This window comes from Bicyclus anynana, chromosome 17, assembly GCF_947172395.1.
Source record: "Bicyclus anynana chromosome 17, ilBicAnyn1.1, whole genome shotgun sequence".
Taxonomy (NCBI): domain Eukaryota; kingdom Metazoa; phylum Arthropoda; class Insecta; order Lepidoptera; family Nymphalidae; genus Bicyclus; species Bicyclus anynana.
The window spans coordinates 13,350,080-13,365,495 of NC_069099.1; the positions used below are offsets into that span (position 1 = coordinate 13,350,080).

Sequence of the window (15,416 nt, forward strand, 5' to 3'; positions counted from 1 at the left end):
TTTGATTTGAGACTTATATGCAATGAAAAATGGCTCCAAGATAATTTCACGTACGAAACTACCCCTGACTCATTCAGGTAATAATGCAATCATTAGACATTATTCGATCCGATAAAAAATCTAAATAACCGCCAATGAGATAGTCGTATTAAAATACGTGTAATGGAATCGCGCAATAATCTAACGGTGTATTATAATTATTAGGGATTCGGTCCAACAATGCAAATGCGCGGCCGCATCTCCTACACATAGAGAGCACTGACCAGACATATCCTATACATAATGAAAAAAAAAACTAAAAATTCACACGGAATATATTCTAAACCTTTATAGTGGGTGCCTTTATTATACGATTATCATTATTTTAGTAACACAATCTTTACAAATATCCAAAATGTACATGACCTTTGTGAATGACACACGACACTCGCGATCTTATACACGTTATTCATAAACTCTTTGATGAACACACACACACACACACACACACACACACACACACACACACACACACACACACTATTCAGCTGTATAGGTCCGCTATTGGTATAGGTAGGTATTATTATATCTCATCCCGAGATGTCATTCATCATCATTCATCATCGTTTTTGCCGGTAGGGTGGTAACTAGCCACGGCTGAAGCCTCCCACCAGCCAGAACTGGACCTTAAAAGAAAATCTCAATCGGCCCAGACGAGAATCGAACCCAGGACCTCCGTTTTGTATCTCCACCGCACATACCACAGCGCCACGGAGGCCGTCAAATATAATATAATAAAATAATTATTGTATGGATATTGATTGTATGTAGCATATGTACCCAGGGAAGTCACTGGCCCTTAAGACACGGGCTTACCTAGTTTAAGGGCCAGGACGTCATTGCTATTTATGTACTGAGTTTATACAAATAAAACAATTCTTATTCTTATTCTATTCTTATTTAGATATTTTGAATAAAAAATAAAACAACCAAAATAGATATTACAATTTTTAATACTATTATTTTCATCCGTTTAAAAATAGCATTCTCGAACATAAACGCGCTAGCGATGTTAGACGACACACTTGTGACATAAATAACGAAACTAAACATATCTAAACAATACTACCACGTTATAGTAAATATAAGTATTTTAAGGCATCATATTGATTATAAGCGAGCATTTGAACTTTAGCAAGTCCAAATGTAAAATAATAACAAAATTTTTTTGCAGTTTACCGCGAAAACGTGACGTTAAAACTATACTCAGAGGCACAACTATCCGCCCACTTTAATATGACGCGAGTATGTTAAATGGGCGAATAATTGTGCCTCTGAGTATAAATTATTTTTAGTTGGCACCCCACATTTGTATTAAAAAAATACTTTGCAGTATATCATTGTGAGCATGACGAAAAACAGAAAAACAAAGGATATGGTCCATTTCACGCCCGTAGGCCTAACATGCGACCACCGACATGTCTCGTGAAGAGAAATAGACTTGTCAACAGAAAGAGACTAGTTGGTCGCGTGCTAGACCTACAGGTCTAAGTAATAATAATAATAATAATTTATTTATTCATCAGAAAGCAGGTTTACAAAGAAAGTAGTACCGGTAACCTGTGGCATGCAATTCATAGATGCAAAAATGCACTGTCTACCTTAAGGACTCAATATAAACCTATGTTGGATCACAGAATACTCGTACATACTCTTTTTTTTTTATTCTTTACAAGTTAGCCCTTGACTACAATCACACCTGATGGTAAGTGATGATGCAGTCTAAGATGGAAGCGGGCTAACTTGTTAGGAGGAGGATGAAAATCCACACCCCTTTCAGTTTCTACACGACATCGTACCGGAACGCTAAATCGCGCTTGGCGGTACGTCTTTGCCGGTAGGGTGGTAACTAGCCACGGCCGAAGCCTCCCACCAGCCAAACCTGGACCAATTAAGAAAACCTCAATCGGCCCAGCCGGGGATCGAACCCAGGACCTCCGTCTTGTAAATCCACCGCGCATACCACTGCGCCACGGAAGCCGTCAAAATCCTCTTTGAATTTTCCAATTTTTACTTAAAGTGCATACCCTAATTAAGAACCTGGTGTACGCCACTGCCGGTAACATTAAAAACTACCTTTTACTTACGATTTGTAGCTTTTTCGCGGATAAAAGCAAAATAATTCAATTATTCACTAGTTGAAAATGTTTTTAGTGTGCATCATACATTATGGTGACACCGTTCACTCCTAGCATGTACCTAACACAATCAACACAGAAGGCCTCTGTTAATACGTTGCAAATGTTAATTATTGTAATCATTTGTTTCATATGAAAAAAACTATTATTAAGGTGTGCTTGACCATATTCTGAATGAAACAAATTATTACATTGTAAAAATAAAATATTTATTTATTGCTAAAATGTCCATAATCAGAGATGTTTGAATTTTTTGGATGAAAGTACATTGAGTTTCACACTGAATGAGCATCAGCAAAGAAGTAATATTGTTTAAACCAACAAGTCAACAAATTACTAAGCAACAACTTCTTATAGGAGGGTAAACCGCTTCGTAACGTAACGCGTTACGGCGCCACTTTGGCTTCCCATTCTCTCACACATACGGCGACAGGTTTAAGTTATCATATCTGCCGAGCGTCCCGAGACGCACACGTTTTTTTTTCAATTTCAATCAACAATTAATTTTAATCCGATAGTAGTATCAATCAATGGTCTTATAGCGAAAAGATTCGACCAACACCAAGAAGACTCAGACACTAAGTCCCTGGATTAAAAAAAATTAGTATGTTTAGTATTTCATACTGTACAAAATTTAAAAAAAAAAACCGCCATCTATGGGCCTTAGGCATAACTGCATAGCAACACGTCCTTAGTGTTCAATTAAAAAGAGATTGTTTCAAAGTTCTTTGTAAACGCCATCTAGTGGTAGTTTAAAATAACAAACACTGTTTTACTGTGCCTTGCAGATGGCAGCACGCATTTTAAAACTCAAGCCATGTCTCCATTGAGGCTCAGTCCAAAAAGGGCGAATGCGCGCGCGATTCTCTCGCGCGAATTACCGTTGCGTCTACAAGGTAGGCGTACCAACGCGCGAGCATTTGGGGAATAATTCAGTACGAAATATGGAGTTCGCTCTAGAGTTCGCGCGTTAACTGGACGCAACAAAGCGTCCCTAGTATCTCGACTCGCGCGCAATACGCGAGAAACAAGCGCGCGTCGAGTCTGGCGTAGTGCACGCAATTTACGCGCGTATTTTGATGTCTAGTACTTCGACAACGCGCGTATGAATTCGCGCGATACGATTCGCGACGAATTCGACCCTTCTGGACAAGGACTTAGTAACACTGTGTTGTTTACACAATTTCCACTGTGCTGGAACACAAACGCATAAAATTACCCTGTCATTCATCCAAAGGCAAGGTTTCCGAGATAGGACAACACAAACATCTCTGAGCATGCAACAAAGCGCTTATTCCTGCATCATGGCGGCCTCCGCGGGCGCGGTCGGCTCCGCGTTCTTCTTCTTGGAGCCCGACACGATGTCGTCGATCCGGAGGAGCAGGATCGCTGTCTCCACCGCTGTTTTGTATACCTGCAAATAAAGCATCACAACATTATCATCATTATTCATTTTCACAGAAGTCAGATATTATATCGGGTAAAAACATATCCATTTTTACATCTAAAATTATAGCATTTGTACATTTAGTATGTGAGGTGTTTCTTCTACCACAAAACGTTAGTACAATCACTGTCGCTGCTACCCCTCCCATATGCTATAGGTATTATCTTGTGGAAGTACCTGCAGTTTGACGGCGAGCGGCTCCCAGATGGCCTTGGCGGCCATGTCGACGATCTCGCCCGTCTCGCCGTCGATGCCGGCGGCGCCCGCGCCCGCCGCGTGCCGCGCGCGCAGCGCCGTCAGCGTGCGGATCGTGTTCGCGCCGCAGTTCTGCGCCAGCGTGCGCGGAATTATCTCTGCAAACGCCGCACATTGCTGTGTTGTAGTTAGCCTTTCATTGCAAGCAAAATTACATTATAAATTTTATTACAAATTAATATTTTAAGTGCATTTTAAGCAAAATCACTGACTCGAGCTTTGATATGGAACAATCTCTCCCGGATATATTGGAAAGTGCTACAAATACAACCATCAAACCTTTACCTTCACAGAAAATATAGTAGTAATTAATTTTGTTAGATTCCTATTTCATGAGATTAGATAAAGTAGAGTATGAAACGTTCATAACATGTCTCTATTATAAAACTCACTTCGTTCGTTTTATAAAATGCAACTCGTGCTTTAATGACCGTCATTATGTAACCGTTTCATAATCTACTATTTCCGCGCCCTGTGTGAGCTTCTATAGCTGCGCTCTATTTAAGTAGACCCTTTGCCTATCATACCACCCACTAAAACCAGTGTCTCACTCACTAAAATTCAAACGCAGGTTCACTATTGCAAATGCGTTGCCCATTCTGATGCTTAAGATTTAATTTTTGGGCCACTTTTGTTTTCACACTTCTATAATAAAATACTCATCAAAATTAATTTAATTTTAAGTACTTGGTATGGCAGAGTTTTGAATAAGGGAGGTAGCTTAACATACCTAATATAAATTTCGTTTAAGTATGAATTGGTGAAAAAACGTTTATTCGAAAATATTTGCAACGATTATTCATAACTATAAAATACACAAATGAATGAGACCACAAATCTGTATTTTTTCTAAATTATAGATTCAATAATTTCGGAGTTAAAGAGAGAATCGTTTTCAAGTTTGAACTTATCTTGAATAGTATATTTTATTGAATAACTTAGAAATCATTTTATTTCAAAATTACGAAAAAAAATATTGAAGATTCTCTTAACGAGCTCTTTCATTTGTACCTATCACACGTTGCAGTTTACAATTTTTTTTTGTGTTTCCATGTTACCCCCCAAAAGTGTCCTGGTAAAAAATATTTTTTAATCAACGTTCGAGTTTCCTTAACGTATATAATAAAAGTGTTATAGGCAATGGAAGCATAAATGACTAGTGCACAGTTTAGCTACAAACAAGTGTCGCCGTCGCAGTACAAGTACAAGTAAAGGTGTGCGCTCACCGAGCGCCTGCGCGACGGCGCGGTAGGGCGTGGAGTGCGGCGCGTTGGCCGACAGCGCCGCTGACACCGCCATCTCCACCGAGCCGCCGCCCGCCACCAGCCGCGGGTTCAGCACCTACCACACAACATCACAATTATTGGTAAAGAAAATCTATACTCATATTATAAAGCTGAAGAGTTTGTTTGTTTGATTGAACGCGCTAATCTCAGGAACTACTGGTCCGATTTGAAAAATACTTTCAGTGTTAGATAGCCCATTTATCGAGGAGGGCTATAGGCTACATTATATTTTCAAAAAAATTAGGAATCTTCCTGAAACTCCAACAATGTAACCCAAGGTGTACAAAAGTTTTGTTTACATGGCGTGCGCTGCAAAAACAATAGATGTTAGAATATAAATTAGTATACCTTTTGTACTTTAATAAATTATTTAAATCTTATAGTAAGGTTTACGTCATTATTACAACAACAACAACTTCAACTAAACTTAAACCCTTATCAAAATGAATTACTTAATAATCAAGAGGATATTGTAGAGTTAAGATTTGTGTTTTATAGTATGTTAGTTAGTCTTATAGTTTCAGAGATTTCTAAAAGACGCAAAAATGCCGCTACAAGACGCCCCGCGGTTTCACCCATACAGTTCCTGTTCCCGAAAGAGCACGGAGTAAAAAAATTGCCTATGACACTCGGAAATAACGTAGCTTTGTATCGGTGAAAGAATTTCTTTGTATCGTTGAAAGAATTTTCAAAATTGGTTGTGTAGATCCAGAGATTACGTCCTACAACCACACTAACTTTACCACTTACATCTAATTTTTTATAATCAAAACTAGTTAAAAAAAATATCTTCTTTTATTTCCGCTAGGGCCAATGACTAATCCTGGGCTCCATACAATGTTGGACCATCTCCTTTGTTATAGAGATGAATTGGATCTTGAAGCAGAACATGGGCTACATTTTATCCCGGAAAAATCAAAGTTTTCCGAGGAATTTTTAAAGAACAGAATTTCACGCGAATATATAAAACGGAAAGATTCTGTTTTTAATGATTTTAAACTTATTTCGTGGTTGTATGTAACTCTAAAACTACTGGACATACTTAAGAAATTCTTTCACCAATAGAAAGCTACATTATCAGGAAGTAAGTGAGGCTACTAGCGGACGCCCGCGACTTGGTCCGCGTGAAACTCGATGTAAACTTTCAACTACCCCTACCCTACCCATACAATATTGGTTTGTAGTACATGCTATGTATCAGAGATGGCGCTGTATGTGTAAAAAGAATTTCCCGCTTTTCTGTTGAAATTTTTCCTGAATTTTCTTTGCTATAAGCCTCATGGAGCCCGAGACCTTTCCAATGAATGCAAAACCGTGGAAATCGGTTCGTGCGTTCTGGAGTTATAGCGTCAGGAAGGTAAACCCGACTTATTTATATATAGGCTATAATGTATCGTCATATTCCAACGGTAAAACTGCGAGGTTTTTGCTAATCTCCAATAAAAAGTGAGACCTTGTAGGGGGTCACTCTATGTCTGTAATGCTCACCAAATTCTTGGCGACGTGTAACGCGTCCTGCAGATTCCTCTCGATCTCATTTAGGATGTCCTTGGACGCGCCGCGCAGTAGGATCGTACACGCCTGGAAATTGTCACATACAATAACAAATCAACAAAATTTGACAATAAGAAATTAAGAAAATGAATTTATTCATATTTAAAAGTTACAAACAGTCAGTACCCTTTATGACAGCATGTCTGTCATTTCAGCATTATCAAGTTATCAACCCATGTTGATGTGATGACTGCTGAGCTCGAGTCTCCTCTCAGAATGAGAGAGGTTAGGCCAATAGTCCACCACGCTGACTTAATGTGGATTTGCAGACTTCACACATGCAGAGAATTAAGAAAATTAACTGGTATACAGGTTTCCTCACGATGTTTTCCTTCATAATTTGAGACACGTAATATTTAATTACTAGCCGTGGTAGCCCAGTGGATATGACCTCTGCCTCCGATTCCGGAGGGTGTGGGTTCGAATCCGGTCCAGGGCATGCACCTCCAACTTTTCAGTTGTGTGAATTTTAAGAAATTAAATATCACGTGTCTCAAACGGTGAAGGAAAAACATCTTGAGAAAACCTGGCAGACACATGCAGATAATTAAGAAAAATCTCAGGTATGAAGGTTTCCTCACGAAGAAATTAAATATCATGTGTCTCAAATTATGAAGGAAAACCTTCATATTTTGAGACTCATGATATTATACCAATAGTCCACCACGCTGACTTAATGTGGATTGGCAGATTTCACACATGCAGATAATGAAGAAAATTCTCTGGAAAAGGAAACCTGCATATATCCTCACGATGTTTTTCTTTCACCGTTTGAGACACGTTATATTTAAATTCTTAAAATACACATAACTAAAAAGTTGGAGGTGCATGCCCTGGACCATATCCATTCCGGCAGAGGTCATATCCACTGGGCTGTCATGTCTGTCTGTAACCCTTAAAAAGAAAGGGTGTACAGCTTCCTTATTTTATTTACTAGAGATATTTTACGTAAATTATTATAGTCACCATTACACGCAGTTTGAAACCGCCGAAATTCCGAATTCATACGGTCGACGAATTGCCGATGCCGCCTTTCACTGCGCCTAGTGCCTAGTGCGCGGCTTGTTGAAAATAATTTGTCCGTTATTTTGCTCTTTTTGGAATCGGAAATAGATAAATATATGTTTAATAAAAATTTAGGTTAACTGTTATAGGAAAAATGTTCTAATAGTAGAGCATGTATGTATTTTGTATGTAGCACATGGTATTTAAGACTGCTTCAGCTCCTCCGCGCGGTTGTCGTGCGGCTCACGCAAGCTGTTCATATAACAAAACTGACGTTGGGGTTCTTGCACTTGGTGATGAAGGTGAAGTACTCGTCGCCGATCTTCTTGATCTCGAAGCGGCCCGCCTGCGTGCCCACGTCAGACTCCTTCGGCTCCTCCGTGCGGTTGACGTGCGGTTTTCCTGCGGCTCACGCAAGCTGTTCATATAACGAAGCTGACCTTGGGGTTCTTGCACTCGGTGATGAAGGTGAAGTACTCGTCGCCGATCTTCTTGATCTCGAAGCGGCCCGCCTGCGTGCCCACGTCAGACTCCTTCAGCTCCTCCGTGCGGTTGACGTGCGGTTTTCGTGCGGCTCACGCAAGCTGTTTATATAACGAAACTGACCTTGGGGTTCATGCACTCGGCGATGAAGGTGAAGTACTCGTCGCCGATCTTCTTGATCTCGAAGCGGCCCGCCTGAGTGCCAACGTCAGACTTCTTCAGCTCCTCCGTGCGGTTGACGTGCGGTTTTCGTGCGGCTCACGCAAGCTGTTCATATAACGAAACTGACCTTGGGGTTCTTGCACTCGGTGATGAAGGTGAAGTACTCGTCGCCGATCTTCTTGATCTCGAAGCGGCCCGCCTGCGTGCCCACGTCAGACTCCTTCAGCTCCCCCGTGCGGTTATCGTGCGGTTTTCTTGCGGCTCACGCAAGCTGTTCATATAACAAAACTGACCTTGGGGTTCTTGCACTCGGTGATGAAGGTGAAGTACTCGTCGCCGATCTTCTTGATCTCGAAGCGGCCCGCCTGCGTGCCCACGTCAGCCTCCTTCAGCTCCTCCGTGCGGTTGACAATGGTAGCTCCGCACGCGCGCGCAATGCGGTTGTTGTCCGTTTTGCGTAACCTGCGTTATATTACAATTTATTAATGAAAAATGATCTACAAACGACTAATCAAATTTTTATTTTTTATGTTCTTTACAAGTTAAGCCTTGACTACAATCTGACCTGATGGTAAGTGATGATGCAATCTAAGATGGGAGCGGACTAATTTGATAGGAGTAGGATGAAAATCCACACCCCTTTCGATCTAACATAAAAAAAGAACTTCATACCCCCATGAGGTTAAATAAGGGATGAAATTTTTTAATGAAAGTCTTATTTTTCAAACAGATAACAGTTAACAGTAATAGATACATTGACTATAAATAATGTAAAATGCAACAACAAACTTACACTTAAGCCACATACACACAAACATAATAAAGATACCTGCGGACAGCGGTGATGCCAGCTTTAACCAGGTAATGCTGGGCCAGATCCGAGACTCCCTTCTCAGTCATCACCACATCAGGCTTCAGCGCAATGATCTCCTCGCACTGTCGCTGTACGTGCTCCTCTTCCAGTTGAAGCAGTTTCGTGAAGTCCTGAAATGAAATTCAACAATTTCTTAATATTGAAATTTTTTTTCTCTAATGTAATCTGCAATTTGGCGATCTGTGTTACATTACAATGAGCCATTCAGTTCTGTATATTGGGTATTTTGTCGTGTTTAAGCTGAGCAGCTCCCTAGCTAACTAAGCTAGCTAACTAAGCTAGCTTACTAAGCTAGCTAACCAAGCTAGCTAACTAAGCTAGCTAACCAAGCTAGCTAACTAAGCTAACTAAGAGTCCCAGTCCTCTTTTGCTGTCAAATCTAAGAGTCAGTGTGAGGACACTGAGCCTCTTCTCTTGTGAGTGACACTGCCCGAGGCCTACCAGTTTTAATGCCAGCTCGTTGACATGATTGAATATTCTTGTTTGATATGCATTGCTACATTTGACAATCTCCTCTTTTACGGTGTTATTAAATCCTCATATATGTATTTGTTGCCCACATAGTATGGAATATATAGCATATTGAAACATTAACACACATTTATATATAATTTGCGTCAATAGCTTAACAGTAAAGTGGTCGAACTCATCACAGGTGGTAGTTCAATCTCTGCCCTGTCGTACCCACTCCTAATGTAGTTTTTTCCGACTAGATGAAAGTGAATGGGAATGCTGGTCTTAAATAAAAAATATATTCTTTAGGGCAAGACAAAAAAGAGCCAACTTTCAGGCAACTTCGGGGTTTCTCCTATGAGACTCCAACTTCTTGGGTAAACATTAACTTTGGGTGTAGATTCGGATCCGGTCACCTCTTAACTTTTCAGTTATGTGCATTTCAAGAAATTAATTATCACATGTCATGTCACGATGATGAGTAACATCATGAGGAAACCTGCTTACCTGAGAAATTGAAAATCTATTTCCATTCTAAATTTCAGCCAAATTGATTCAGTAGTTACGGTTTTAAGGAGTGACAAACATCCATACAAGCTTTTGCGTTTATAATATTAGTAGTATTTGCACAGTAAAGGATAAAGTTAGGGGGCTAGCCAAAAGATACAAGAAGCGACTCCTTATTCATCCTAATATCTTGGCAAACAGAATCTTGACTGATGACTGTCCAAGGCGTCTTAAACCTAAACGCATACTGGACCTGGAAATTTTAAAAACAGGACGCACGAAATGAGCGCCGACTCCTAATGAGGATCGACCTCCACAAGACAAAGTCACTCGCAAAATGTTTGTTTATAGTCTTAGGACTGATCGCAGATTGGCCGTACAAAAAAAAAAAATAATAATATTAGAAGGATATGTACCTGTTCGCCGACGATCTCAATGTTGGTCTGGCTCTCGCCCTTCTTGTACTCGAGCGGGCAGTCCAGCAGTATGATGCGCGGGTTGTCGATGTAGCGCCGCATCTTGGGGTGCGTCACGTCCTTGTTGACCATCACGCCGTTCAGCACCTTGGACTCCTCCACCGTGCCGCCGGGGATCTTCTCCACTTTTGCGTAACTGCAATGAATCAACTATATTTATAACAATCTTTTTTTATAACACATTTGCTCTTTGCTTAAAGTATCTCTTATTTCACCAATTTTCGTGTAGTTTCAAGTATTGTGATGTTTGGAAGTCCCTACAAAAGGCCTATGTCCTGCAGTGGACGTCCATCGGCTGACATGATGATGATGATGGCTATAAATAATACTAGCGGACGCCCGCAACTTCGTCTCCCTTAGACCTCCTTAATCCGGCCCTATCGCAAAATCAGTTTTTAGATGTCTACTAACTTTAAATTACCGCCTTGCCAAACACTATTTTTGTATGTCAACTGATTTTTGATATTTTGTGATGAGTAACTTTTCGATTTTATATAATACTAGCCAACGCCCCGCGGCTTCACCCGTGTAGTTTCCATCCTCATGATAACATGGGAACAAAATATAAACTATGACACTTATAAACAATGTGGCTTTATAGTGGTAAAATAGTTTTCATAAGTTAAGTAGATCCAAAGATTACCTCCTACAATAACACAAACTTTACCTCTTTATATTGTTATTGCAGAGTATATTATTATTATTATATAATTGATTTGAAATATACTTATTCTGGAAAAAATAATAACTTACTTTTTGATATCTACTTCAATTCGTCCATTATCATTAATAGTGACTGTGTTGACAGCATCTAATGCAATGTCAACAGCCAGGTCCGCCCAGCGGCCAATGTACTTTGTACCAACACAGGATCGGATCTGAAAATATATAAAAAGACATTTACACAGTTTAAATTTGCAACATTATTAGCTACTAGTTATTCACAAATCCCTGGGAACCACAATTTTTTTGGGATAAAAAGGTAGCCAAATTGCTTTAGTAGCCGCAGCGTAAAGGTGGAACAAACATAAATACACACATATACACAAACTTTCACCTTTATATTAGTGTGATGTGATTGGGGTCCAAAGGTGCAGGAATACCAACCCTGCATTGGCAAGCCTATTTATCTGTCTTTCACTATGTGGACGAACAACAGTCAGTCAGACTATTGTGTTATATAACAAATGCTCTGATAAGGCTCCTTCCCATAACCCGCTTGATGATATTAATCCACCTAGTTGCAGATTGACCTACACTGTGCTTTCTGGTGCACCATCACCATTCCAGCAACTTTCTTTTTTAAAAGAATATTTTCCATATATTTTTTTTTAATATGACCAATATTCCCATTCCCCTCCAATTAGTCAGGAAAGTCTGTGTTAGGAGTGGGTATGACAATAGACCAACGGGGCGGGGATCGAACCACCACCCCTCGGTGATGAGTCTGACTGCTCTTACTGTTGAGCTATTGATTCTTGAGAGGCTTATATAACCCTAACATACACAACATACATGAGCTCATTAAACTACTCCACTAGACATTGACATTGAGTTATGTTGGGGACTTTAGTTCTCTTGCAAATCTCAACACATTGATAACTTTAAAAGTAAATATTTTACATAAAAAAGACTACTAAGTGATTTAGTTTAAAGGAGCACAAACACATAGGATTAGATTATGAACTCACCACTTCCTTAAGCTTGTCCCTGTCGTTAAGGTCAATAGGTACGGAGATCTTGTCCTGCAACAGTTTGATGGCATCCTCCAGCGCCTGCCGGTACTCCCTTATGATCACTGTGGGGTGGATATTCTGTGTGAGGAACTGCTCTGCCACTGCTAGCATCTCTCCGGCTAGCACTATCACAGATGTTGTGCCGTCCCCAACCTGGAAAAATAATATTTTTTCTCATGCTTGAATATGAAACGATGATATTAGATGATAAATATTAAATGACCAGTTGGGCTATTCACTATTTTGGTCTTTATTATCAAGCAATTAAAATTAACATCAAATCAATTGAGAAATCATCTACCTGCTGTATGATATTCACCAGTAAGCACTGGATGACATACATCATACATCAAAGATAGTGAATTAGTTTGCTAGTATAGGTTAGGCAAATAGTGCATGCAAAGCTTGCCATCTCTTTCTTCTTTTTTTTAAATTCTAACTCCAATGTCTAATAGCTTGTAGAACTATATGCCCAGCCCACAGCCACTGCAGGCTAATGAATGACTCATTGACCCAAATCTTGATTGATCATTGATAACTCTTGCTCATCTACAAAACTCATTTGTGTTTTGATCATACATATTGCTAGCATAGCACAGTCTATCATCGAATAAATGATAAATAAATCATGAGCCTTCTTATGAGGCATAGTCAGTGATTAAGTCAATTTTACTGATATCTATACAAATAACTAAAAGACAAATCTTGGATGCAGAAAGCGTAGTGGTAAAACTATCCTGGCAATGATTTGTGTTAAGTGTAGGGATGAAACGATACGAGTAAATACAAGTACGTACTCGATACTTTTGCGCCGATACCAAGTACTTTTAGTATCGATACTTTGAAATTAAGAATCGAGTGGGTATCGGTCAAAAGTACTCATATCAGTAAACCAATGTCACTATTTTGTTTTAACATTGATAATTGAAAATTGCATATTTTAAATTGAAATTATTGAAGGCATCCTAGCCTTAGTTTTGTTTGTGTAGTTGGCAAGCTTGTTTGTCTATGCCACTTCGCTTAAATTTAACTAGGAAACGTTTGGAAAAATTAATATTTTTGGGAAGCACTACAAAGACAGGCTTTTTCATAAATGTACTTAACAATAAAGAATACCTAGTACATGTTACGGTTTTTACTCAAAAATTTCCAAAAACGATTCGATACGAGTAAGTATCGATACTTTTCAACTGATACCGAGTAAGAGTCGATACTTGACGACCGATACAGTATCGAGTAAAAGTATCGATACCTCAATGGTATCGTTTCATCCCTAGTTAAGTGTGTTAGGTGGCTAATTATTTTTAAGAATAATGAACTGTTTGTGTCAAAAAAAGATGAAAAAAATATAACCTCTTCGTCTTGAGTTCTAGCGATTTCTATCATGGATTTAGCTGCAGGGTGCTGCACAGTGATCTCTCTGAGGATGGCGTTGCCGTCATTCGTCATTACGATGCCTCCCATGGGGTCCATCAGCATTTTTAACATAGCCTGCGGTCCGAGGCATGTTCGTATAACGTCTGCTATCGTCTAAAATAAACACAACACAGGACATATTTTAACTATAATCCAAAGTTTTAGGTCGAAATTTTAATTATTTACGTGATTTAGAATACAACTTACCTTTCCAGCAGTAATATTCTCCAATTGAACTTTCCGGCCCGATTCACGTTTTGTGTTTTGGCCTGAAATTATTTCACTCAAATTAGCTTCAACTTGCAAATACGCTTAAGAATACAAATTAAATAAATTATACTTACTCAAAACTATAATTGGTTGTTGTCCATACATTTTGATTTGGTAAATTTATTTGACTATCGAAATGCAAAACTGAATAAACTTAAATTCCCACAAAAGAAATTCAATCACAAATCGCGTGGTGAAGTGACTTCTAAAAATGTTGCTATTAAAAAAAATGGTAGAAACGGTAGGAATAGCCACAGAATATTTTGAACTAAACCTCGAATTCGTCTGAGCCTCGAAAATACCGGTAAACCGCAGTCGAATTATATTTGGACCTGCTTCGCTAGACGTTACCCCTCTGTCGAAGATTAATCAACGGTATATCGCTATTAAAAAAACTATTTCTCTAGAATTGCCATAATCGTTTTCGTCGTGTAAAGTACTCCATAAAAATGCCGATTTGTGTAGTAAAATTTATAGTCTACTAAAAGCGAAGTTTCTTTTCATCTGTAAGTAAGTATTTCTAAATTAATTATATCAAATTTGTAGTAAAAGCGATATCTGAAAAAAGAATCGATTAATCAGCGGGGACAGCAAAATATCGATCAAGTAATCGAATATTCTATTGTGCATTTCTTTTTTTCGTTATTTTTCTATATTGTATGTTTCTTTATGTTGTAAAATAAAGTGTATTTTCAATTCATTTTCATTTTCATTCTGTGTAAGGAATATAAGTGTATTATCTACAGTAGAGTTTCCCAAACTTTTTGTGTCGTAGACCCTTGCCATTTTTTTCCGTGTTAGGTAGACCCCCTACTTATTTGATATTGATTTTCTTTATCCTACAAATTTTATAAACATATTTAATATTTTTTTACTTCATAGTTACTTTTGAAATGTATATGTTTTGATATTCTAAGATAAAGATATCCTAGGATAATATGATGTAAAAAATAGGTACTATAAGTGTTATGATCCACTATCGTGGAAACCATTTTCATTTAATGGACCCTCCAAATTTTTTTTCGCTGACATAGACCCCCTACAGTTTGTCATAGACCCCTAGGGGTCGATATATATAGACCACTTTGGGAATCACTGATCTATAGTAATGAATCTAAGCGATGTGACTGTTAATCTGCCTAAAAATTACGTGTGCGTGTGTATTGCGAATGAAATTTATAGTAGTGTGTAGTTTAAGGACACAAATTATATTTATTGGTGTTAAATATTTTCAATGTTTCAGTTTACCTTGTTTTCCTCAAAATAAAACAGACAATTTTGTTGGTGAATTTGGATACGATACAAGTCCATATGT

At 38.7% G+C, this 15,416-nt stretch overlaps 1 protein-coding gene across 1 annotated transcript; it reads right to left on the reverse strand.

Annotated features, from left to right (window-relative positions):
- Positions 1 to 974: 974 nt before the first annotated feature.
- Positions 975 to 14,332, reverse strand: LOC112046370 (T-complex protein 1 subunit gamma). The gene is made up of 12 exons (XM_024083000.2): positions 14,176 to 14,332; positions 14,039 to 14,100; positions 13,769 to 13,945; positions 12,371 to 12,568; positions 11,433 to 11,557; positions 10,620 to 10,815; positions 9,199 to 9,353; positions 8,663 to 8,831; positions 6,654 to 6,746; positions 5,106 to 5,220; positions 3,802 to 3,977; positions 975 to 3,591 (listed from the first exon to the last, which is right to left on the reverse strand). Exons 1-12 carry the CDS (start codon positions 14,204 to 14,206, stop codon positions 3,469 to 3,471), a joined length of 1,620 nt encoding a protein of 539 aa, XP_023938768.1. The 5' UTR covers positions 14,207 to 14,332; the 3' UTR covers positions 975 to 3,468.
- Between the last annotated feature and the right edge of the window lie 1,084 nt (positions 14,333 to 15,416).